The sequence below is a fragment of the Setaria italica genome, chromosome V, assembly GCF_000263155.2.
Source record: "Setaria italica strain Yugu1 chromosome V, Setaria_italica_v2.0, whole genome shotgun sequence".
NCBI classification, from domain to species: Eukaryota; Viridiplantae; Streptophyta; class Magnoliopsida; order Poales; family Poaceae; genus Setaria; species Setaria italica.
The window spans coordinates 30239544-30262943 of NC_028454.1; the positions used below are offsets into that span (position 1 = coordinate 30239544).

A 23400-nucleotide genomic window follows, 5' to 3' on the forward strand; every position below is an offset into this window, starting at 1 on the left:
ATTTATTTCATATTATATATTATGGTCATTATATATATCACCTCAATGTGGAATTATGTTTGTGCTGGAATACAGTAGAAGAATAAGTTGAGATCAACTCTACTGGAATATTTATTATGTCCGTACATGTTTGACCTGGGTACAGCATGACGGAAGAGTTGGGTTTGTTTTGCAGGATCGGCTCTGCAGGTTGTTAACCCAAGAGATCAGATTGGAATTGATCTCATATATATAACTGATCATGGCACATGATTCACTCATGTGTGCTAGGAACTAATATATTTTAAACTCATTAAACCGACTTGTCTGATCATGGTTGGTGACATGGTTCAGGAGTCACACGGATTTCTCCGTAACACAGATGGAATATTTGTTACATATGAAAGTGGAGTCTATAAATAGGTCCCTACCCTCTAACCTCATTATGCATTGTGAGCGGTACCACGGATAAGACAGAGGAATAGAGGGTAGACCACATAGCTCACAATTTCCAACACTGTCGTCACTGCTTGGTGGTTTCGGTGGCCGTGACGGACGCGAGGAACTCCTTGAGGCATCGGTTGTAGACGCAGGGCCTCTCCAGGTGCACGAGATGCCCTGCCTTCCTTATGCTCTGCAGCATCGTCTTCTCGCCCAGCTGCCTGCAGGGCGCAAATCAAAACTCGTCTCAGCTGTTAAGACATATGCTAGTTTTTGGAAGAACAATAATTCAGGTTCCAACTTCCAAGCTTACTCTTTCATTGCCTTGGCGAGCTCGATGTTGAAGATGTTGTCGTTCTCTCCCCACAGCAGAAGTATTTTCTGCACAGTCGATTAACCAACTGAAACATTGAATTCAACTATGGCGCAATAGTAGTAGTAGGGGCGGAGGTCTGTTTGGTAGAGCTCCATCTGATTCTGATTCTCTATGGGAGCTGATTATATAAGAGAAGTGCATCTGTAGCTGAAAGTGATTCTCTTTTATTCTCTAACATAAACTCTTAAAATCAAGATGGAGAATTACTTCACAGAATCAAGAGAAGCTAGTTTTTTTCAACTCCCAGCCTCTTAGTTCATTTCAGAGAATCACCTCATAGAATCAGCAAATAATCATTTCTCTCTGAAAAACTGCTTAGCAGAGCTCTACCAAGCGCACCCTGTAGTGGATCATTATCTTCTACTTCATGGCATGCTAGGGACCAGTTGGTGGCTGGTGAGCCATTTCCACCTCTTTGATGGGATGGCTGCCATGCCTATACGTCGAACAGGGGCGGCCGGTTTCCCTTCCTGTGATTGGCCAGTTCATCAGGCAAGCAGGTACAGCTGCAGCCAGCCAGCCAGGGCCGGCGCAGTCACTTCGCTTGACTACACAGCTCAGAAAGGCACGAAGAAGCATTGACGCCGCAGTCAGACTGCAGTCTGCAGCATGCACTTGCTCGTGCAGGTGCAGCGATTTGTTGAAGACCATCAATGCTTACACCGGCTAGGAATTTTATTTCCCACAGTTCAGGCTAAAAAGATTCTCAAATGGAAGCCATCATGCTTCGTGGAAAATGTATCGACCAGCTCAGCCGGCGGAATATGGCCACGGACACCGACCTACAGTGGCATGCCGGCGAACGGCAACTAGTACGGGTCGTCAACGGGAGCGGTGGCCAAACCGTACCTGCGGCAAGACGGGGACGGTGGCGTCTTTGTTGCTGACCACCAAACCTTCCAGCAGCTCCGCTCTCTCCTTGCGGTTGGTGAACATCACCTGCGATGCGTGCACAAACAACCACACTGTCGATCCGTCTGTTACTTCTGCTCAGCTGCAGGCTGTACGTACAAAGACGATACCTCGAGGTAGTCCCTGTGGAGGCGGTCGGGGAACCAGAGCTTCCGGTGGGTGGCGATGGAGAGCAGCGCCTTGAGCCCCTTGACGGACTCCGGCAGCAGCAGCTCCGCCGACGACTTGACGCCGATCCGCTCCAGCGTCGTCTCGCTGATGGAGTCGGTCATGGCCACGACGGAGCCCGACACCACGAGCGACCGCACCAGGTCCGGGTGCGCCTCCGCCATCTTGAACGACACCATCCCGCCGTAGCTGAACCCGACCACCGCGCAGGACCCCACGCCCAGCTTCCGGAGCGCCGCCGCCAGGCACTCCGCCTGGAACCCCGGGGACCGGTCCGACGACGGCGACGTCGAACCCCCGAAGTAGAGCAGGTCCGGCACGTACACGTCGTAGTGCTTCGCCAGCGCGCCCACCTGCACGTATACGTACGCACGGCGTGTGTGTTACGACATGAGTAGTGGACAGGAAAGCCACAGGATGAGCAGGATGATGTCTGAAACGAGTCGTTGCACGGCTGGCGAACCTGGAACTGCCAGGTCACGATGCCCTCGGCGGCGAAGCCGTGCACGAGCACGACGGCGGGCCTGTCATTCTTCGCCACCGGCGGCGGCGGCGGCGGCAGCTTGTTGGTGGCCTCATCGGCAGAAGCTGGCCCGGGCGTGACGTCCCGCACGGTGGGCTTCTCCTTGGGCACCTTGTCCTTGGGCACCCAGAAGGTGATGACCGTGCCTGCGCCGTCGACATCGACGGTGTGCTGCCGCAGCCCGGCCCTCCGGACCAGGAAGTGCAGCAGCGGCTTCTGCGCCTCCACCAGGTTCACCATCCTTGCGCTTTCGAGTTTACAAACGTGTGAGAGCCAATGCTACCGGAACACTCTCTTTGTGAATGTGGCAACAGGGAAAAAAAATAAAAGGAACCCTTGGATTGTGGCAAGATGTTTGGGCTGTGGTGAGAGAGCCGAGTCTTGATGGTCTGACCTTATATAAGAGCGGCAGTGCGTAGGATGGAGGGGAGTAGTATTGAATTGTTTGGGTCAGGAGGTAGTTGCGAGTTGTTCAGCACAGCTCTTCTACCATTCCGTTTCAGCGGGAGGGATAAACATTTTTTTGCCCGCGAAGCGTGACCATGCCTAGCGCTAGCAGCCCAGCACAGGCGCTACTAACATCTACTCTGACACTCTGACTTTGACCGCCTCAATAAGTGCGACGGGGGCGCACGGTTGGCCTGCTAGCGTGCAAAAGTTTTCGTTACAGATACTAGGAGCCTACTGTATGGATCGATGATGAATGCACGACACGACTGGCACGAGATCGGTTTGCAGCAATGGGATATACAAATGCGATCTTTGTGGTGGGAACTCCCCATGTGTTGGCATCTCGGTAATGGGTGCTAACGTGTTGTTTAGAAATAGGATTTTTTTCCCTGTGTGATTAGTTACAAACTTAATTGCCTTTCAAATTTTCCGGTGAGTAAAGTCCATCGGCGGTCCTCTAACTTATTAAGATGTGTCGTTTTTATCCCCGACTGATTGTAGATTTCGCAGGTGATGTTCCAACCGCAAATGGGAAATTCAAATGTACTTTTGCAAAATAAATGGTTTGTGCACGCATCGCAAGTGATGTTCACCGACCGCAAATTTGATTTTGGGTGTCATTTGAGTTTCCAAACTTGCAAATTATATTATTTATCCATTTTTTTTAGTTTAAGGAAAATTCAAATGGGAAATGCTTATTTCATTGCCAGTGGCATCCAAGTCTTAAAGTATTTCGTACATATTTTCAGATGTATTTTCTCTTATTTTTATAAAGAAATCGGGTGATGTCATACTGCGTTACCGACTAACCGTCTCAACTACAAACATAGCTCTTGACTGGGAACAGAGCTCACGCCATGGCCTACGGCTTTGACACCCTGCTATGTTATGTAGCTGGTACAGGTCACTCGGGCCAATTTTCTTTACAAAATATAAAAGAGAAAATACCTCTGAAATATGTATGAATACATTAGGATTTGGACCTCACCTGCAAATGAAATAAGCATACGAATTTCTAGTACAATGTTGAATGGCGAATTTTGCAATTTGAAAGTTCGAGAACTGAGATGACACCCGAAGCTAAGTTTAGGAAGTCAAATCTTCAATTTGCAAGTTGGGGGTCCGGGATGATCCCCAAGTTAACTTTAGGAAGCTAAATATGCAATTTGCAAGTTCGGGAACCGTGATGACATAGCTTAACAAGTTTTAGGACTGTTGATGGACTTTACTGTTTTTCAATTACCAAATCGTAATTAATTGCATTATAAATCAAACGTATAGTTTCTAAATATAGTGCATAGTAGCCATCAACCATGTGAGATACACATGGGTATTTAATTAGATCTGGATGACCAAGATCAACGTGGACCTGCTTTAAAAGAAACCTTGATGCCTTTATAGTTTAGATTATTGTCTTTTAGCTACATGCGACTGTGCTAATTTCATTGAGCTCAAGATTTCTCAAAACAATTTTTTGGTACGTTAATAGGAGTATATATGCTAATAGTAGTAGGATGTGCTTACATACGTTTATAGATTTGAGCGTAGGTGTAGGGGCAGATCTAGGGGTGTTTATCGGGGTCAGCTGAACTTTGGTAAATGCTGTGGAAAATCACTGCCTAGCATTGTTCAACAAGGGAGATGATCATTGCGTGCAATAGAGCTGACCCTGGTGGCTTTCTCGCCTGGATTCGCCCCTGCATACGAATGCATGTGTCTGTATTATGTTTTGCAGAAAAAGAAACAACATGGCAACATATTTGCCAACATGGCAAGCCCCTATATTAGTAGTTCTTTGTGGACTAAAAAAAGAACAACTTGATGCATATGTCACTGTACATCCTTATGGAAAGCCAAAAAAAAAGCCGTCTTTGGGATCACGGCAAGATCTATGATCTCGGCGTCAGGAGATTTTATTTTGACAGATGGATCGGTAAACCAAACACGCGCTCATGCATGAGCTCATTCCCCCCCGAGTGCACTGTACGTCTGTGGACATGCGAATTCTGTGGGGGCTGCTGCCGGAAAAAGGAACAGGCAAGGCAAGTTGCCCGGCTTCAAATTCCCGATCGATATTTCTAATCCACGGAGCATAACGAGATTGGAGTGTGTCAATGGACATGGAGCGTGAAGTCGACCGCCGAAGAATCGTTTAGTACCAGTACCACGCCACTATCTGGCCGGTCAATCGGGACAGGTGTACGTAGCAGTCGCAATCAGGCAAGTCTGCATGAGCCTTTTGAGTAGTGGCGGTAGCAGTGCTAATTTAATCGGTGCGTGTGGAGTTAGATGAGCGGCTCCCGCCTACCCGAAACAACCGTGGAACGGAATGCTCCTACGCCATCTTTGGTAGCCTTTGCGTGCACGAACAAAAGTTTTCCAACCGCGGAGGCGCGGGGACGACGAAGCGGTCGCTACCTTCTCGAATCCCAGAATGACGGCGACCTCCACCGCAAGGCAAGTCTCTGTCTTTCGATCCCCTCGCCTCGCGCTCGTGCCAGCGATGAAGTGGTGGTTAGGCTCCCGCGGGTAGGCCGGCCGCGCGCCGCCGGACCTGACCCCGCACAGCCCAGCCGCGCCCCGCGCGTTACGTCCCTAGTCCTGTAGTCCACTACCATGAAGCAAAGCTCTCCGGCACAGCACTGGTCCGGCATGGCAGCTTGAGGACCTGGGGCTCCGCGAGTAGTTGGGACGGCGCCGCTTGCGTTGGGAAGAAGAACGTCGCAGCGTTGGGAAGAAGAACGTTGCAGCGGTCCTTGCTAGGTTGACCACTGTAGCATATGCCCTGTGGTATTTGGTACCTGACCGCGCCGGAAAACCTTCAAGACGTACGAGCCTTTGCAAGTGATCTGGTCTCCATTGGGATATATCATATACGGAACATTGGAGGTAGTCAGGTCACACACAAAGCTCCAAGTGTAAACTGATCCGATCGCGGGGGCGTTGTGCAATCATGGAGAGGAACCTCTCCTCATGAACTCGCGCCCCCCCGTCAGTTACCTTTTTTTAGACTGTGTAGTTTGATATCTCTGTTCTTTCTCCGGCCCACGACAGTGATTTTAGGAGACTGGATGCTACTTCCAGCCCATCAACTAATTCGACCCGTTGTTTGATGGGTTAGGACTTAGGCCGCCGGTAGGTTGGGCCAAAGAGCCCATCCTAGGTTTTACGGCCAGCAGACTGCAGACCAACGACTTGTCATCTTTCATCTCGGGGCATATGATCGGCACAGGTTTGCAATCGAGAACTTAACCAAAAAAAAGGAAAAAGGAATTTGATCAATCCATTTTCACAATATCGATTGTGCTAGCACGCGCACGCTGAACAGTATAAAAGTAGCTTTGGCCTATATATCGTTTTTTTAAAAAATGGCTTATATATAGGTGCTCTCTGCAAAAACCAACGTAACTGATGCAAAAGACAAAGGAAATCAACAGGACTTCAAAGTACTCGGATCTCGTCCTGTGGAATCAACAGGGATATCTCCATTAATTATACCCAGAACCCATGCAAGTAGTATGCCATTCCGGGTTCACAGATCATACAGGTCGTCGAAAGCCACATCTTGATCGCAGCGAGTGCGTACGGACCTGATGAGAATCCTCATCGATCTGTGCTCCCACCCATTTTAAAACAAGAAATGCCTAAAGTTATCAGGCTAATCGAGATCAAGCATACCCATCACTTTTTTTTAATACGCATACCCATCACAAGCATCTCACAAATAAACGAGTTAGCACTTGACAACGCCGCCAGCTCGAGGCGTGCAGCCAAGCATATACCGCCACAGGCGAGCGAAACCAATGTGCCAAGGGGAGGGCCAGGCCATGACGTGGGACGAAGCGGATGCGAACCGGACGGATCGAGCAGAGCGGAGGGAGCTGCAGCTCGCGGCGCGTGGGGGAGGATCGAGTTCACGAGCGTCCCTCTCGCGGTTCACGAGCGCGCGCGCGCAACCGGACAGCGCTAGCTAGCTAGCTAGCTACTGGTGGAGGCTTGCCGCTACACACCCGCGCCCGGACGCCTTTTCCTAATATTCACCCGTCCTCCAAAGCAAAATATAGCTAGGGAACCATATCGCTGCATCGGTCGCCATATGCAGGGTGTTTTTCCTGGAGTTGCAAAGCACGCACCAACCGCAGCAGCCCCACGGGATCCAAGCTGCCTGGAACGCCTGCGCTGTAGTGTTTTCTTGGCCTGCTTTGGGGGTTGGGAGGAGCGGCCGTGGCCGGGTGGGGTACTGGGGTTTGGCTATAGCTGCTTAGCTTTCCCATGGCTACTACGGGGGTGTTTGGATCCTGGAGCTAAAGTTTAGTCCGTGTCACATCGGATATTCGGATGCTAATTAGAAGGACTAAACATGAGCTAATTACAAAACTAATTGCAGAACCCCTAGGCTAAATCGCGAGACGAATCTATTAAGCCTAATTAATCCATCATTAGCGAATGTTTACTGTAGCACCATATTGTCAAATCATGGACTAATTAGGCTTAATAGATTCGTCTCGTGATTTAGCCTAGGGGTTGTGAAATTGGTTTTGTAATTAACCTATATTTAATACTCCTAATTAGTATCCAAACATTCGATGTGACAGGAGCTAAATTTTAGCCCGGGGATCCAAACACCCCCTATATGTGTGTGAAGATGAAAGCTTTGTGGGATGCATGAGCTACTGCAGACGGATGGGTTTCCGTGGGCTGTGTGTTCTGTACTGTGTGTTGAGCAGTTGAGGTATGCTAATCAATGAGTGGTGGTGGTTGACATTGCGAGGCTTCCTTTCTCTCTTCGAATCAATATCATATCGTGTATGAGTATGACTTGAGGACACCGGACACATTGTCGTCCTGTAGTGCAATGAGGCTGCGATTCAGACCATGCGCATACTCCATAAGAGATAAGCATGATGTTCACCTGCTCTTGACACGATTGCGCTACGCTACACACCTTAGATACCATACGGATGCCTCGTATATGCATGGTTCCAAATATCAGATGTAGCAGGCAATATAATGTCAACGTCTAAAATGGCTTTTATTTATAGCAGATGGGACAATACCCCTGTCCCTACAACCGCAGATAGAGTGCTTTATACAACAAAAAAGTTAAAACTTTCGTAGAAAACAAATGTGGCCATTACCATATATATGCACATACCATATCTCTATATATAATTAGTGCCATCAGCAACAGGGAAACATTCTCACTACGTATTACTAATCATCTCTGCTAGTATTAGTTTTGCTCTAACAATGCAACAAGTTTGTTTGAGGAAATAAAAAAAAGATTGCAACTGTCTAGCTCCCAGCTAGAATTGCATGCTGCAGTGCTGTCAAAGAGCCAGAGCACGACGCACACGCGTGTGCAAATGGACAAACAAGCGGTGATGAAGCTGTCGCCTTGTGATCTTCTGCATTAACTCGCATATAACTAAAGAGTCACATGCTATAGCTGGTTCCATACCCCGATGGCCAAGGGCAATATATGCCACCGTAACCACCACATATTTTACGACCTAGATTTAGGGCCCCAGTTATGCGATCCAGGATCTACCCGGCCAGAAGGACAGACGACCAAGCTGACACAACGACGGACGGACGGATGGAGCCGCATCTGCATGCATGCATGTTTTGCCTAGTTGTACCGATATCGTCTTGCGACTGTCAGGTTGATCCAGATTCCAGTTGGAGGCGTGAGCTCGTGAGCCTTTGACAGCTACTGAAAGTCTGAAACAAGAAAGCGTAGGTACGGTACGTATACGTGCGTACGTACCGGCGACTGTTGCAGGCCGCTGGCCGGGTCGTGTAACGTTATTATACGTACGTTCCAGCTGCGTTTTTGTAGGCTTACTGCCTACTAGTACAAGCAAAATGTTTCTATCTGGCCCCTTGATTATTAATTAATCTTCGAACGCGACTTGTCGGTGTACTTGTTGTCTTTCAGAGGGTGCTACATGCCGTGACGCCGATGTATATGTGTGTGTGTGTGTGTGTGTGTGTGTGTGTTATCGTCGAACCTTGCAGGGGATCGATCTCCCATTCCATCTCGTGAGTGAAGAGCACGCACGCGGTCAATTCGTTGGTGGAATGAGGCCCTGATTGACAGAGTATTGTCTCAGACCTACTACACTATAGGTTCCTGTGATGAATAACTCATGCAGATGCAGACCCGGGTCGGCCTATCTGTGTACCGGCGACCAAGCAAGTAGCTGCGCCAGCAGAGAGCATGCATGCATGTGAACGATGTGATGCGCCGCAGGACAGAGAAGCTAGCGAGAGATGTAGCTCGGCACGTACGTGTCGGCCTCTGCGTCTGCGAGAGAGCAGAGTACGCACTGCAGGTCTGCAGCACTGGGTCTGGGTGTAAGGTGTTGTACCTCGACATGTGGAAGGAAGGAACCAACCAACAGCGAGTTGGGTTCAGGGCCTCTTGATTTGGTCCCTGTCTCCTACCGTCACAAGACATGCGCACCCTCCGTACCTCGGTTCTGCTCCAGCTAGCCTCCAACAAATCACCGATGTAAAAAAAGCTTCACAGGAGATTTGCCTGCCGCATGCGTTTTGAATGGACTTCACAAGAGGGAGTGTGGCATTTTACGGTGGCAGCACGTAGATCCTAGGAGCCTGGGATAAAGCTCGCTAGGATCTGAACCCGCCCTCGATCTCCGGCGCAGCAGCCGTGTGTCTTGCGAGCCGTGACCTATGGTCTATGGAGCCAGAACCGCGCGAGCGCCCCCGACCCGATGTGGAAGGGCGGTGACGACGGCGCGGGCGGAGGAGGTCGATTGATTGCAGGCGGATGGACGGATGATTGGATGAGGAGTGGAGGACGCAGACTTGCAGAGCGTGGCTGTGCTCGGTTGCCTTTCGCGTGGCTGCGTGGGGGACCCGGCGGGGTTAGTCCGGTTGCGGCAGTTGGGGTCCGCCGGCCGAGGTGCGGACAAGTACGACGCTTCCGCCCGTGACCGTTGCCATGTGACCCCGGGAGAGCACATGTCCATGCGTGATGCCCTCCCATCCCATGGACGGACGGCCGGCCGGCCGGCCCCCGCGCGTGGACGCTTGCTGGCTTTGGCAAGAATGACCGCGCTGCCAGGACTGGTGGGAACGATGGCACGCGACACGCCGCGGCCTCCCGTGTGCAGCGTGCGGTCATTCCTGGCCACGCATCGCCGGCCGGCCGGCCGGCTTGCCGCCGCCGGTGTTCCACACCACCACCGTTAATTTCTAGCCACATAACCCATCAGCTACTACTCCATGGATTACCTAGGTCATTCCGAGCCACACATGGGCAGTTTCAGCGGCAGCGCCTAAAAGCTCGGAGTAAACTGAGTTCAGCCTTGGTGAGTGGTGAGTCATGGGCAGTGAATGCGAATCGGTCACCCACTCACCCACGCATGCCCGGCTTTGGCTTTCTGCAGCCAATTTGTGGACCGGCCACATACATGTGCGTATGGCTGTACAGTAGCCATGGCACGATGGCAGAAGCGCAGTAATGCTCCTTAAATTGAAGAAAAGGGAGGGCAGGATGACCCATCTTGGGATCAAATGTACGGAGGATCGTGCGTATATTGGAACATGGGCACATGGCAAGGATGCCAGGTCGAGGCAACATCAGTAAAGTTCTGTGAGTTTTGATCATGCTTTGTGTTTCATTCTACAACCCCTCATAGGAGGTAGCAATCGCCTTGCCCTCAGCAAAATTTCTACAGATACCTCATTCTAGACAAGTTCAAATTTCAAGCATACTCTTCCTCTCGCACACTAATTATACGCCATACATTGTCCATATGTAAATTGGGATATTTCGTTCTAGCAACAAATCAAAACCAGAAAGATTCTCCATTTTTGGTAAATCAATCCATATCGCCTAATCTTTAGTGCCCTAAATTACTAGTCAAAGACAAGATCAACGCTATAATAACAGGGCTGAAGTAAAAATAATGCCAGATTATTCCCTCGCCTAAAGATAAACAGAAACGGCAGATTATCATGTACTAATAGCACAACAAAGGGAATCAAACGCTACAAATGACTACGGTGGTGACGGAAAAAGTAACAAGGGGTCGCTACAACTTCACTGAATCACTGTGCAGATACAAGATTGCAGCAAATGTCGCCCTTGCGTGCAAGTGAGTTGGGGTCCCATTTCCCAATCATTTTCCATTTCATTTTCATCTAAAATCCTGACAAACGGGAACATGGCCGGCTCTGAGGTTTGCTATTTATACCACCTCTCTTTCCCTCCGCACAAGCCTCTCGCTCCGTGCTCTCTACCTCCTTACCCAGCACATACACACTCCAACCTCCGCACAGCCAATAGATACAGACAGAAGGATGAAGCTGAGAGCAAAAGGTCTAGGCCTCTTGCTTCTCCTTGTCTTGCTTGCTCTTTGCTCCACCATTGATGTCGGCGAGGCGAGAAGAGGCAAGCATTGGAGGCCTAGGAGCTCACCAAGCTCCTCGCAGCTGAAGAAAGGCAAAGGAAAGAAGAGTACCTCCCACCGGCAACATGGCAGCAACCGGCCAAGCCCGAAGCCACCAGTCAGCTCGACACCAAGCCCTGGTGCTGGCAAAGGAAATCAGAATCCGTACCAACCAAGCCCAACTCCGAGTGCCCCTGTCAGCCCGACTCCAGGCCCTGCCAACGACAGTAGGCATTCGAGTCCCAAGCCGCCGACTCCAAGCTGCGGGAAGGGTCATCAGCAGACATCACAGCCACCGCCATTGCCACCAGCCTCACAGGGTGAGGTCTTCAACGTGGTTGATTTTGGAGCCAAGGGTGATGGAGTTACGGATGATACTAAGGTCGACAGCTTTGCTCTCAAATGCTCTGTTTCAAACTAAATTCATAAAATTATTAAGCACCATGCATTCTCTGAGTTAGAAATTCTCAATACCAATTCCTTTTGTCCAGTTTGTCCTTCAAATGATTTGTTTCAAACTCACCACATGACTTGCATGAGAACTCCATGTTGATCACCTCCAGGGGAACTGTGATATCAACATCTTGTGATTAGAATTTATCATGTATATTTTTATTACTAATTCCTGAATGTTCAGAAATGTGAATTTAGCATGAATGCTTTTGCTATTCCGAATTCATTTGCCAGCAACACCACAGCCTATGATGATGGTTGGCATTTCAATTTTTCCTATGAACATAGTAACCAGTTTACTCTCACTACCTCACATGGTTTCTAGTGCAGAGCCCAAGAAAGTTGTCACTAGTGCCATATTTTTTCTGGAATCTTTTTTGCGTGTCTGCATGTGTTGCCAGCAATTTGATTTGTTCCCTACTTTGGCTTGTTCTTTCCTTCTCACATGATTGTTTAATCTAATGCATAAACAGATACATTCACACATCTAGCTGGTCAATTTTTTTTTTTGTATATTTGTAGTCATGGAGAGAAGAAAGGTTACACATCAAGCAAGTCAGGATTCACAATACGAGAACCTTTTCCACATCTCTTACAAGACCTTTCTGTGTGCAGAGGAACAAACAAAAAATTATTCTAATCTTGAGATTCCCAGGCTTTACAGATAGAGAATATAGCAAAAACTCTCTTTGGCATTAACATAGTCCCCTTTTTTTCCTTTTGCAAGAACACACTGCATGAACCAATAGTACATTTTTTTGTTTTAATTATAAAGCAAAAAAACTAATGGGAAATTTGTAGTGAATTTGCAAGAAAATAAACCTCATTTTAAAATAATCTGAGATATGCACTGTGGCCTTGTTTGAAAGCTCTATCAAAACTCATTTCTTTTATATTTTCAGTAAAACGAACTTAGATTTTCAATTTCTTTCTTAGTGGTTGCAAAATGCTGCTTGTTCCAACATGGAGACCAAAATAATAAGACGCACAGTGCAATTTCTGACTATCTAGCTTAGGGTCTGGGCTTTACAGAGTGTGTTTTCACCTCCTGCTCAATTGATTTTGTGATGCTAGATTCCAGAGGACTGTCTTTTCAGAAGAAGCTACAGCTAATAATTGTGCATGCATTTGCATACAGGCTTTTGAAGGAGCGTGGGCTGCTGCCTGCAAGCAGGGGGCATCTACAGTTCTTGTACCACCAGAACTAGAGTTCCTTGTTGGGCCAATCTCGTTCTCTGGGCCTTACTGCAAACCAAACATTGTCTTCCAGGTAAATTACGCTGTGTCCCAAATAAGATACTCAAAAAAGCATTCCTGATTACTTTCATAGCCTAAACTGATCAACAAAATGTAGGACAGGTTTGTATTTTGTCTAGTTTGATAAGCATATTGATGGAAGAATAAGTGCAGCAAGTAATTCTGTTTAATGATGCACTCATTTTGCAGCTGGAAGGAACAATCCTAGCTCCAACCAGTGCTAAAGCCTGGGGTTCTGGCTTGCTCCAGTGGCTTGAGTTCACCAAACTAAATGGAATAGTAATTCAAGGCAATGGTATCATAAATGGCAGAGGGCAACAATGGTGGACCTACGCAGACCTAGAGGATGAGGATGAGGATGACACAGTAAGAGATGGCCGCCAAGTGTACCATTGTCTATAAATTACTCAAATGAAAAGTTGATTGTGTTAATTGCTCACCTTGGATACTTTCTTTCAGTACGATGTGGAGTTCGAGACAATGCCACATATTAAACCTACAGTAAGAATATCACTATCTTTCTGCACATAATTATCACATATAGAAACAAAGTAATCACAAATCTGATTTCGTAACCTGATGCAGGCATTGAGGTTTTATGGTAGTTTCAACGTTTTAGTAGCTGGCATCACTATTGTCAACAGCTCACAGTGCCATCTTAAGTTTGACAACTGTCAAGGAGTGATGGTCCATGATGTGACTATATCCTCCCCCGAGAACAGTCTCAACACTGACGGAATACACCTGCAGAACTCAAAAGATGTCAGCATTCATCATACAAACATGGCTTGTGGTAATTCCTTGTTGCATCTAAATTCAAGAGGCATCTAGGCTATACTCAGTAAGCTGAAAAGTTTTGTTTTGCCCAGCTTTAACGCAAAGAAATTTTCAACAACACAAGGCAACTTATATGTTCTAGATATACTCATGAAACTGAAAAGTTTTGTTTTGCCCAGATTTAGCACAAATAATTTTTCAACAACACAAGACAGCTCATATGTTCTAAAAATATATAAGGCCTTATCTACAAGATAACTCATATGTTCTAAATATATAAGCCTGAAAGGATCTACAAAAGTGTGACTTAAAAAGAACTACCTAGGGTCAACTGAAAGCCTGCGCCTCAGTTCTATCACTCCTGTATTCTCTATTCTCTGCATGCCAAAGGACAGATTTCAGAGTAAGGGTACATAAAAAAACTGTTGTAGATAGTACTTGAAACTTCCAACTGTCTTTTACAGTTAATCCAAAGTAGAATAACGTCAAGGTGTCCCATTTGTCTTCTTCAATGCAGGTGACGACTGTATCTCCATCCAGACAGGATGCAGCAACATAAATATACACAACGTGAATTGTGGACCAGGCCATGGAATCAGCATAGGTGGACTGGGCCGGGACAACACAAAAGCATGTGTATCTAATGTTACAGTAAGAGATGTCAACATGCTCAGAACCATGAATGGTGTCAGGATCAAGACCTGGCAGGTAAGCTTGGGCACAGACATACAAATAAAATCCTAGGTCAACAGCAGACACTAGTACATGACAATATCACAAAGAAAAACTGAAAAAGGAAAGAACATGCCAGCTTTTGATAGCTACACAAGAGGCAACCTTGGAAGGTTCTAAGAAGAAAAAAATGATGATGCCAAGCAAAACAAGAATACTTAATCAGCTAAATAAATTGAACTTTCGTTTCTTGCAGGGTGGTGTAGGATTGGTTCAAGACATAAGGTTCTCAAATATACAAGTCACAGAGGTCCAAACGCCTATTATTATAGATCAGTTTTATTGTGACAAAAGCACTTGCAGAAATCAAACATCAGCAGTGGGCGTATCAGGGGTCCAGTATGAGAACATCAGAGGGACATTTACAATCAAACCTGTCCACTTTGCATGCAGTGACAGCTTACCTTGTTCAGGCATCTCTCTTACTGGTGTGCAACTCAGACCAGTGCAAGTACCCCACTACCACCTGAACAACCCATTCTGCTGGCAAGCTTTTGGGGAGCTCTACACTCCAACTGTCCCTCCCATAGCTTGCTTGCAGCTTGGAAAACCTGCTGGGAACAACTTACAGACATATAACGATATATGTTGAGACACCTTCGTCTGTTTATTGGTGCTTACTCATGAGTGGTCGTTGTGATACATCCGACCCCTTCGCACCATTGCTTGCTTATGTCCATATATACAGTTATTTTGAGGTCATGTTATTAGATCATTTTAACATTTACATGAAAGAAAACACACATATAATCATTGGAATGGTCATACAGCAAGAGTATGTACTTGAGTTTCCAAAAATGAGTAAGCACAATGACAAAGATTGTTTGCTTAATTAAGCGTAAATAGAGCTACAGCAAAGGATTAAAAGGAAATTAGTAAATACATAACCTGAAGAATCAAATTAATACCTAGAAGTCTATTGCTAAGGATATATAAAAGGCAATAGCTTACCAGAAGTTTAAGGGGAAAATTACATGAACCAAACATAAAAAGCAAATGGCTGTTCAAGGATACTAGAAAATGGTTAGAAAAAAGAGGAATTATAAAATAGCCAGTTTCTGGTTGACAAATGCCACCTGTTAATTGCAATATGATATCAAAGTAGTTGAAAAATGACCACAGATATAACTCTTAGGAAAGGGGGTATCGATGGGTTCGGCTGAAATTATTTTGAAAAATGGTGGCAAAAAGTGCTCCAAAGATATCAAAGTAGTTGCATAATATGCACAGAAAGAGGATGATTGATCAAATTAAATAACTATTCAAAAGAGCATGCTATACAAAGTGTCATTTATAAGTCGGATATATACAGCATGCCTATGCATAAATATTTGTTTGCTGTGCTTTCTAGAACATCAGCTAAACAAGAGAACAAAACAGTGTAAAAACAATCAATATGTAACATGGGAATAACAGGTCCTATAACTAGCTTCACCAATCTTTAACACGTAATGAGGGGAAAAAGAAACTGAAAGCAGTATCCAGAACTATATATGATCCAGTTAACCAAAAGATGGGCATGTTTCTTAATTTTTTTCCAACTACAACTAGATATGGTATGTCTCGCTAACTGTCATGAAAAAGTATCAATTGATGGAAACTTTTTCTTCTACCATACTCTTCACATCCATTAACTGAGTTACAAATAAAAGTTTCACAACAATATTGATTCTGGGATGCTAGAAAACTTCTGTGATGCTAGAAATGTTACTTTTCCACCATACTCTATTTAGAACAAGATTTTTTTTCTTCTACCACACTCTTCACGTCCATTAAAACTAAATTAAAACAAAGAATCATATCTATTAGAGTACAGTTTTTTCCTCCACTCTCACTGGTTACAAAATTCATGGAGCTTTAAGCTATCAATCAATATTTAAAACTTACAAACCTGTCAAATAATTCAAATGGGAGTATAGTCCATGGAAGCATTCCTAGATTAATCTAAGGTTACAATTTTTGCATAGACTTTCTATATACCTTAAAGTATATTGATGGCCAAAATTCAGAAGATTTAGGCAGTTGGTGAAAACCATTTGTTAATGGACATGGTACGTCATTTTGCAGTCATGCTTGTCCAACAATCAAACCGACCAACAAAATAGTATAAGATTATATTTACATACAAAAGTGTAGCGCCGATTAAGTACAAACATGCAAGCTATTACCATGAACTGCGTGATAAAACACGAAAATGAAACTGGTCCATTAACTATGATTCTGTGATGCTAGAAATGTTAGTTTCACAAGTAACATCACTACTACTTGCATCCTATAATCAAATAGATAACAGTGGTACACTATCTGGCTATATTATGATGTTTTTCCAACATGGCGAACAAATGATGCATCTGCAAGCTGTAAGCGGCAGCTATAGACTTACTCCCTCCATTCCAAATAATAGTCATTTTAGCTTTGTCCTAAGTCGAACTTGTCTAAGTTTGACCAAGTCTATAGGAAAAAATATTAACATCTATAATATCAAATAAATGCACAATGAAAATGTACTTCATGGTCTATCTAGTGAAACTAGTTTAATGTTGAAAATATTTATGCCTTTTTACATAAAATTGGTCAAAGATAAAGAAGTTTGACTTAGGACAAAGCTAAAACAACTTATAATTTGGAACAGAGGGAGTCTCTCATATGTATATCTCTGCAGTATGTTTATTAATAAGAAATTCAAGAGACAAAAAACTCATTGCATAAATAATTTCAGGGAAAACTGGCTCTACAACTCCTTATCCTAAGAGTCATATATATGCAAACAAAACATTTAATACAGACACGAGCATTGAAAATAAAACCTCATTTGTAACTAGTGAATTTGCTGTTTCTAGTTTAATTGATAATGCAGAAAATTAGACATAACAAGGCTGCCAACACTGCAACTAAAGTAGAGTTTGTATGTGAGCTGTCCCAGAAACTCTTCAGGCTAAAGCTCAGCTTGATGATGTATTTGCAAAATTTCCAGTGTCTGTTCATATAATGGAAAACAAATTTCTTAGAATCATCAGACAGAGAATGAGAAGGTAGCCAAATTAGAAAGGTATCGAGATGAAACAGACCTGCTACAACCCTTCATCTTGAAAAACTAAAGACATCCTTTGCCCCCTTGTAGTTGTCAACAGTTTCAGGAACCGTTAGTCCTGTTGTTTCCTCATATTTCTTCTCTAGGTTCTTTTAGAAAAAGGAAATAACAAGCAAAGAAGTATGAGTTCATGTACCAAAAATTGTATACACTGACATACAGCCCTGGAAAATTGTTTATGCACATGTAATTAATTTTGGTTATATATGAAAGGCAACTTAAGGTGGCATCATTCTGAGAGGGAAAACGTATGCATGCAGATTAAGGAATTTTCTGACTAATCTAAGATTCAAATCATGTAATTATGGCCAAAGAGAATGATGTACGCCAAAAAATAAATTAAAACCCACAGTGATTGCTACTAATACCAAATACGAATTTTCAATATAATCCCTGGTGATGTAGTCGAAACCACATTGTACTAACCTTCAGTTCATCGCGTACGGTTTCAAGAACATCCATTGTCATTCTATCAAAGAAAAGAATCCCCTGCAAATACCCAAACAATTATGAGCATCACAGTGATGAGCCTCTGGTCATATATGCATAGCTTGATGACATATTCCCTTCTTTTTAATCACTTTGCAACTGCAGTATTGGCACCGTATGCATAACCAGTAATTTATATGATATTAGACAATAAAACATAAGAAAATATTTAATTACGGTAATATCAATCCTGCACGTCCAATCTAGACTTCTTTTATGTAATGATGGCCAAACCTGAAAGCACCTGATAAGCACACTCTAGGATGACTTGAATTTGCAACCAGAGGGAGTATATGTGATAGCAAATGAAACAGAAATAGCATATATGCATATATGTATAAGCATAGACTTAAAACATTGATTGCACTTCCATTTGGCATCGACTTAACATATATTCAGCTGTCACTGAAACAGAACCGATGCATCCCTCTATCATGAGAATTAACATATCTGACTCATCAGTTTGTTTTGTGGACAATTGCATATGTTAAGAGACAAAGGAGACATGACTCAATGGATTGCTAGAAAACTTATGCAGATGGACCCGATAGATATTGGTTAAATACATACCAGCAAATGGTCAAACTCATGCTGGAAAACTCTTGCAGGTAGGCCAGATAATTTTACTTTGATTTTTGCCCCTGTAACGTCTTGAGCTTCAATTTTCACACTTTCTGGTCTCTGCACAGAACAATGGCCACAAAGTTAGCTTTATTTATACGTGCAACTTTTCGTCTGCCGTACAAGCAGAGTCTGATTTGTTTCAAAAAAGAAAAGGCAGAGGCTGATAATTGGAAGATCAATTCCAAAATTACATACTATTTTAGCATGTCAAAGTCATGTAACATGTGGCAAATTCAACCATAAATGTGACACTACGTACATATCCAATGCACACTAAGGTCATATAATGGACAGCTAAAGTCTTCTGCAAAGTAACAAATTTGATATGGTAAACTATTCTCACCACCACATTGGCATATATTCCAGGAAACGATAAGCAGCCTTCTTCAAACACAAGCAATCGTTTCGCAGACTTGTATACCACTGGGTTCACAAGAACAATTTCCTCTCCTTCCCCCTTCACTCCAGCTGGATTGAATACCATAAGCTGCACATTCACTCCGACTTGTGGTGCTGAGAGACCAATGCCATCAGTCCTGTACGAAAAACAACTATTTAATGAACCAGTACAGTTCCTAATAAGTTTGGCATAGTTCTATCTTGGAACAGCAGGCATGCCTATGGTGGATATTTTGCTCACATTTGAAACATGCCTATTGCCTAGTGCAATCGGCTTTTATTTCATCAAGCTTGTACAAATCTAAGAACTACACAAACGAATTCAACACTTCTTCACACAAAACAAATGCCACCTCAACAAAACAGGTCACAAGAAGGATTTCATGAAAATAAGCACTAACTAAAGTCAACTATTGCATGTATCCAACCATGCTAGGCACGCATATTTCTTTAAAACAGCAGCACGTCGAATCGGTGCCTGTTAGCACGATACCCTCTTGCGCATTTTCCATCAAACAGTTGCAGTGCGAGCAACTTAAAACTCTGGAAACAAGCAAGGCTCGGAGTCCAGACTCACTTGTACATAACGTCGAACATCTCGTCGGCCAGGGCACGGAGGTTGGTGTCGAAAGTGTTGATGCGCTTGTTGCGCGCGCGCAGGATGGGGTCCGGGTACTTCACGACCTGGAGCGGCGGCTCGAACCGGAGGTCGGCAGCTACACACCGTGAACACAGCATCAACGAAGTAAGCCGATAGCGAGCAAGTGAGAATTCCCCTAGTGAACGGAGGAATTTCGGAGGAGGAGGCGGTGGCGGCTTACCTGTGGCGAAGTCGTCGTCCTCGGCGGGCGGGGCGGCGGCGGTGGAGGAGCTTAAGCCGCGGCGTGCGCGGGCGGCGAGGGGCATGGCCGGGCCGGCGCGGCGCAGGGACGGGGGCAGGGCTCCGGAGTGGGCGGCGAAGAGCGGGCGAGAGGAGGCCGCGAAGCTGCGGAGGCGCGGGCAGAGGTGGAGGCAGAGGCCCGCGGCCATTGAGCGGCGCCTTCCCACTTCCGCTCGATTTTTCCTTTTCTTCTCCCCACTGACGATTGGGCGTTCGGCGAGAGAGGACGGGCACGCAGTGGCCGCACGACGGCACGAGGAATGACGCCGTGACGAATTCAACACTTCTCCACGCCCAAAATCGGGTGAGCTGGGCCGGTCCGGGTCGAGCGATTGTCGGCCGAATCCAATTTTTCCTACAGCCCAGCCCAGTAAGATATCTTGATTGGACCCAATTAGTCGCCAATGTTCTTTTTTTAGAAATTATAAAGGATAACCCAAACACACATGATCTAGAACAGGAAGAACATCTCCATGTTCAGTACAACCGAACACAGCTCAGCTGTCCTCGCAAAGTGAAAGCGCTCAGCCACAGCTCTCTTCTCCCACCAAGAAAACGTGCCCTACGCCGCGCCGCGCTATAGCACGGGCCCGGCCACGTTCCTCGTCGGCTCGTCGCACGTCGCAATCAGCATCCACGGCGATCGGTCGTTGATCCTTCGAGAAAGTAACCAGTTCCTCTCCGGATCGGGCGGGTCGGTCGCCGAACCAGTAACCAGTTCCATGCGTAGGCGAGGCGTGGAATCACTTCCATTTCCGGAAAGGCGGCCATGGCACGAGGCACCAGTAGTGATCGACAAGTGGCGATCGACCTGCAGGCTGAGACGTGAGATCAAGCGATGCGAAGGTGACACCAGCTGGAAGAGCTACGCAAGTACGCATGTATGGCCTATGTATGGCTACGCACGTGACGGAAACCGACTCGTCGCCGTCGATCCGTCGCGCACCGAAAGCGAGAGCCTACGCGTACTGCACTGCTCGGAGATGCGATGATCACTTCTGTGCTGCAGCACGCGATAAGATTAGTACAGCTGTGTTACAATGTTCTTCTTCCACTGGCAAGCTGCGAGAATGGAAATATTCACCGGCCATGAATGATCGCATAGTAGTTTCGAGCTGGGGTAGACTTGTACGCGTGCTTCCGGAAATGGAAGCGGCTCACTCGCTCAGCGAAAGCAGCCATTCTCCTTGCCCAAACGAGGCAAAGGTTGGAGGCTGCAAGCCTGCAAACCATGCCAGCCATAAGAAAGAGCATGTGGCTGCAGCACAAATGTTAACATGTGCGTGATAACGTACACGCACCGGTCTACCGTCGTCAGCGCGCCGCGCGCCTATATAACGACCGCCGGGCGCCGAACGAGGAACTATAGATCAACTGCACATCAATAATCGGTCAGTTCGATTCGATTCCACGGTCCACTCACAAAGAGCTTTGGTGAGGATGGGCAGGACGATGTGCGGCTGCGCCGGCGAGCCGGCGGTGCGCAAGGGGCCGTGGACGCTGGAGGAGGACCTCGTCCTCGTCGGCTACATCTCCCAGCACGGGGAGGGCTCCTGGGACAACCTCGCGCGCGCTGCTGGTATGCCTCGCCCCGTCAATCTCTCTCGCCCCACAACTCGCATGAGCTCTTGGTGTGCGAATTAATGATGTTGAAAGATTTGCGTGGACTAAACCATTTCTGATGTGTTGGGTTCGATCAGGGCTGAACCGGAACGGGAAGAGCTGCAGGCTGCGGTGGCTCAACTACCTGAGGCCGGGCGTGCGGCGCGGCAGCATCACGCCGGCGGAGGACGCCGTCATCCGGGAGCTCCACGCGACGCTGGGCAACAAGTGGTCCAAGATCGCCGCGCACCTCCCGGGCCGCACCGACAACGAGATCAAGAACTACTGGAGGACCAGGATCCAGAAGAGACCGGCGGCGCCAGCCAACACCCAGCAGCAACCGTGCCGCGCGCCTGCGGCTGCGCCGACGACGGCCACGGCCGCCAGCGAGGGCGCGTCGTCGTCGTCGTCTGCGTCGGCAAGCCATGGCAGCTCCGCGGCCGAGGACTACTACTACTGGTGCATGAAGCCCAACAACCCCGATCAGCAAGCCTGCTACTCCCATAAGACCGTGGCTGCTGCTGCGGCCGTGGGCCTCGGTGGCTGGAGCGCGTCGGCGGCGTTGACGAGGCAGGACAGTTCGTCCACTTCCACCACCGCCGGCGACGGGTGCAAGCTGACGGGTTACAGTTACCCCTACTACTCCGAGTTGGGTTCGATCGCCGACGGCGTCATGATGGTCGACGCGGACAATTTTTGGAATGTCGTCGACAACTTCTGGGGGACTTTACCGTTTCCAGATGCTACATTCTGACGCGACCATGCAGCGTGATTTCTGACTTCTGAGGATGCCTAGCTGTAGAAGGGACAGAAATGGAAGAGTGCATATAGTGCTAGTAGTATGATAGTAACATGAATCCTCTGCTATAGGTGTCAGCGTGTAGTTGATGGCTTTTTTTATCAAATGCTTGATGTCGCGCTTTTTGTTACCGTACATTATTTGTGGCGAAATTAAGCTCTGCACTTGTGTGGCTTTCTGTTTCTGAGGTTCTGGTGTTTCAGATTTTACTAGTGTTAGTGCCGTGGGGCGTGGACCGTGCTGGAACCGTGGGCGGTATGCTCACTTCAGCAACACGAAAATTTGAGTAAGCAAAGAATTTATACTAGTGTTATTAGTTAAAGCAACTTTCAACCTCGGAAAGTCAGAATTCAGCGGCGGCCGAGAGCTAGCCCGAGAGAGAACAGAGAAGCACATGAGCTGCTGCTCAGCGCCCAAGGATTTCGCAAGGACGCGAGGTGGTGTGGAGGCCGGGGCTCAACCGCTCAACGGTCCTGGAGGCTGGAGGCCTCGTGGCTCGCACCCGGCGGCACCAGCTCCCCGGCCAGCGTTCGATTGCGATCGTGACGGCAGCCGAACGTCCGAACCCGCTTTTGCCTCGTCCGCTTCCTTCGGCGAGCCAAAGCCCATTTCGATCAGTTGGGCCCTTACAGGTTACAGCATAGTCTGGATCCGCCGTACACTGAAACCTGCATTTGAATTGTATTCAAATGATTGTAGTCAGAGTACTTTCCCGTCAGAGTCCGAACGCCGAGACGGAAAAGCAGACCCTCCCTCTCCCTTGTTCTGCATCGAACGGCTCCGCTCTGCTGTCTTGGCTGTCCAACGAGCCATCAAGATCGACTCCTTCCTCCACAAACAAAACGTGCTCTCCAGCGCAGCAGCACGGGCGCCCACACGTCCGGTCCCCCGTCGCCTGTCTCAATCGGCATCCACGGCGACCCGTCGGGGGCTGTGGAGGGCGTGGAGCCCCGATCCTTTACCCGGATCGGGCAGGTGGCCTAACCATGTCCGAGAGTAGGCGAGGCGGCATCTCCTCCGTTTCA

The 23400-nt window shown here is 46.9% G+C and overlaps 4 protein-coding genes and 1 long non-coding RNA gene across 5 annotated transcripts; 2 read left to right on the plus strand and 3 right to left on the minus strand.

Moving 5' to 3' along the window:
- Nucleotides 1-147: 147 nt before the first annotated feature.
- On the minus strand, nucleotides 148-2777 carry LOC101773273 (epoxide hydrolase 3). Its single transcript, XM_004969212.4, has 5 exons — nucleotides 2340-2777; nucleotides 1819-2229; nucleotides 1646-1735; nucleotides 734-801; nucleotides 148-641 (listed from the first exon to the last, which is right to left on the minus strand). The coding sequence occupies exons 1-5, from the start codon at nucleotides 2637-2639 to the stop codon at nucleotides 503-505; spliced, it is 1008 nt and encodes a 335-aa protein (XP_004969269.1). The 5' UTR covers nucleotides 2640-2777; the 3' UTR covers nucleotides 148-502.
- Nucleotides 2778-11108: 8331 nt separating this feature from the next.
- On the plus strand, nucleotides 11109-15205 carry LOC101773949 (polygalacturonase At1g48100). Its single transcript, XM_004969213.4, has 7 exons — nucleotides 11109-11654; nucleotides 12864-12995; nucleotides 13172-13348; nucleotides 13442-13483; nucleotides 13568-13775; nucleotides 14277-14467; nucleotides 14688-15205. Exons 1-7 carry the CDS (start codon nucleotides 11184-11186, stop codon nucleotides 15081-15083), a joined length of 1617 nt encoding a protein of 538 aa, XP_004969270.1. The 5' UTR covers nucleotides 11109-11183; the 3' UTR covers nucleotides 15084-15205.
- Nucleotides 12638-13554, minus strand: LOC105914493. Its single transcript, XR_002677702.1, has 2 exons — nucleotides 13423-13554; nucleotides 12638-12970 (listed from the first exon to the last, which is right to left on the minus strand). It is a non-coding gene; the product is annotated as an uncharacterized LOC105914493 (long non-coding RNA).
- A 1960-nt stretch (nucleotides 15206-17165) lies between the features above and the next one.
- On the minus strand, nucleotides 17166-20219 carry LOC101774344 (peptide deformylase 1B, chloroplastic). Its single transcript, XM_004969214.4, has 7 exons — nucleotides 19916-20219; nucleotides 19672-19810; nucleotides 19039-19231; nucleotides 18642-18752; nucleotides 18009-18071; nucleotides 17560-17671; nucleotides 17166-17468 (listed from the first exon to the last, which is right to left on the minus strand). The coding sequence occupies exons 1-6, from the start codon at nucleotides 20121-20123 to the stop codon at nucleotides 17573-17575; spliced, it is 813 nt and encodes a 270-aa protein (XP_004969271.1). The 5' UTR covers nucleotides 20124-20219; the 3' UTR covers nucleotides 17166-17468; nucleotides 17560-17572.
- A 1143-nt stretch (nucleotides 20220-21362) lies between these two features.
- On the plus strand, nucleotides 21363-22520 carry LOC101774748 (myb-related protein 340). The gene is made up of 2 exons (XM_004969215.2): nucleotides 21363-21553; nucleotides 21675-22520. Exons 1-2 carry the CDS (start codon nucleotides 21415-21417, stop codon nucleotides 22328-22330), a joined length of 795 nt encoding a protein of 264 aa, XP_004969272.1. The 5' UTR covers nucleotides 21363-21414; the 3' UTR covers nucleotides 22331-22520.
- The last annotated feature ends 880 nt before the right edge of the window (nucleotides 22521-23400 follow it).

Bases quoted from the DNA above. Each gene is read 5' to 3' on its own strand.
- LOC101773273 (XM_004969212.4), bottom strand. From the start codon at position 2,639: ATGGTGAACCTGGTGGAGGCGCAGAAGCCGCTGCTGCACTTCCTGGTC. The intron at 1,736-1,818 runs GTATCGTCTTTG...CACGCATCGCAG, and splicing joins TCCACAGGGACTACCTCGAG to GTGATGTTCACCAACCGCAA. The intron at 802-1,645 runs GTACGGTTTGGC...TCGACTGTGCAG, and splicing joins CCGTCCCCGTCTTGCCGCAG to AAAATACTTCTGCTGTGGGG.
- LOC101774344 (XM_004969214.4), bottom strand. From the start codon at position 20,123: ATGGCCGCGGGCCTCTGCCTCCACCTCTGCCCGCGCCTCCGCAGCTTC. The intron at 18,072-18,641 runs GTATGTATTTAA...GGGTATTTGCAG, and splicing joins ATGAGTTTGACCATTTGCTG to GGGATTCTTTTCTTTGATAG. The intron at 17,672-18,008 runs GTTAGTACAATG...TTTTTCTAAAAG, and splicing joins CCGTACGCGATGAACTGAAG to AACCTAGAGAAGAAATATGA.
- LOC101773949 (XM_004969213.4), top strand. From the start codon at position 11,184: ATGAAGCTGAGAGCAAAAGGTCTAGGCCTCTTGCTTCTCCTTGTCTTG. The intron at 11,655-12,863 runs GTCGACAGCTTT...ATTTGCATACAG, and splicing joins GAGTTACGGATGATACTAAG to GCTTTTGAAGGAGCGTGGGC. The intron at 13,349-13,441 runs GTAAGAGATGGC...ACTTTCTTTCAG, and splicing joins ATGAGGATGAGGATGACACA to TACGATGTGGAGTTCGAGAC.
- LOC101774748 (XM_004969215.2), top strand. From the start codon at position 21,415: ATGGGCAGGACGATGTGCGGCTGCGCCGGCGAGCCGGCGGTGCGCAAG. The intron at 21,554-21,674 runs GTATGCCTCGCC...GGGTTCGATCAG, and splicing joins CAACCTCGCGCGCGCTGCTG to GGCTGAACCGGAACGGGAAG.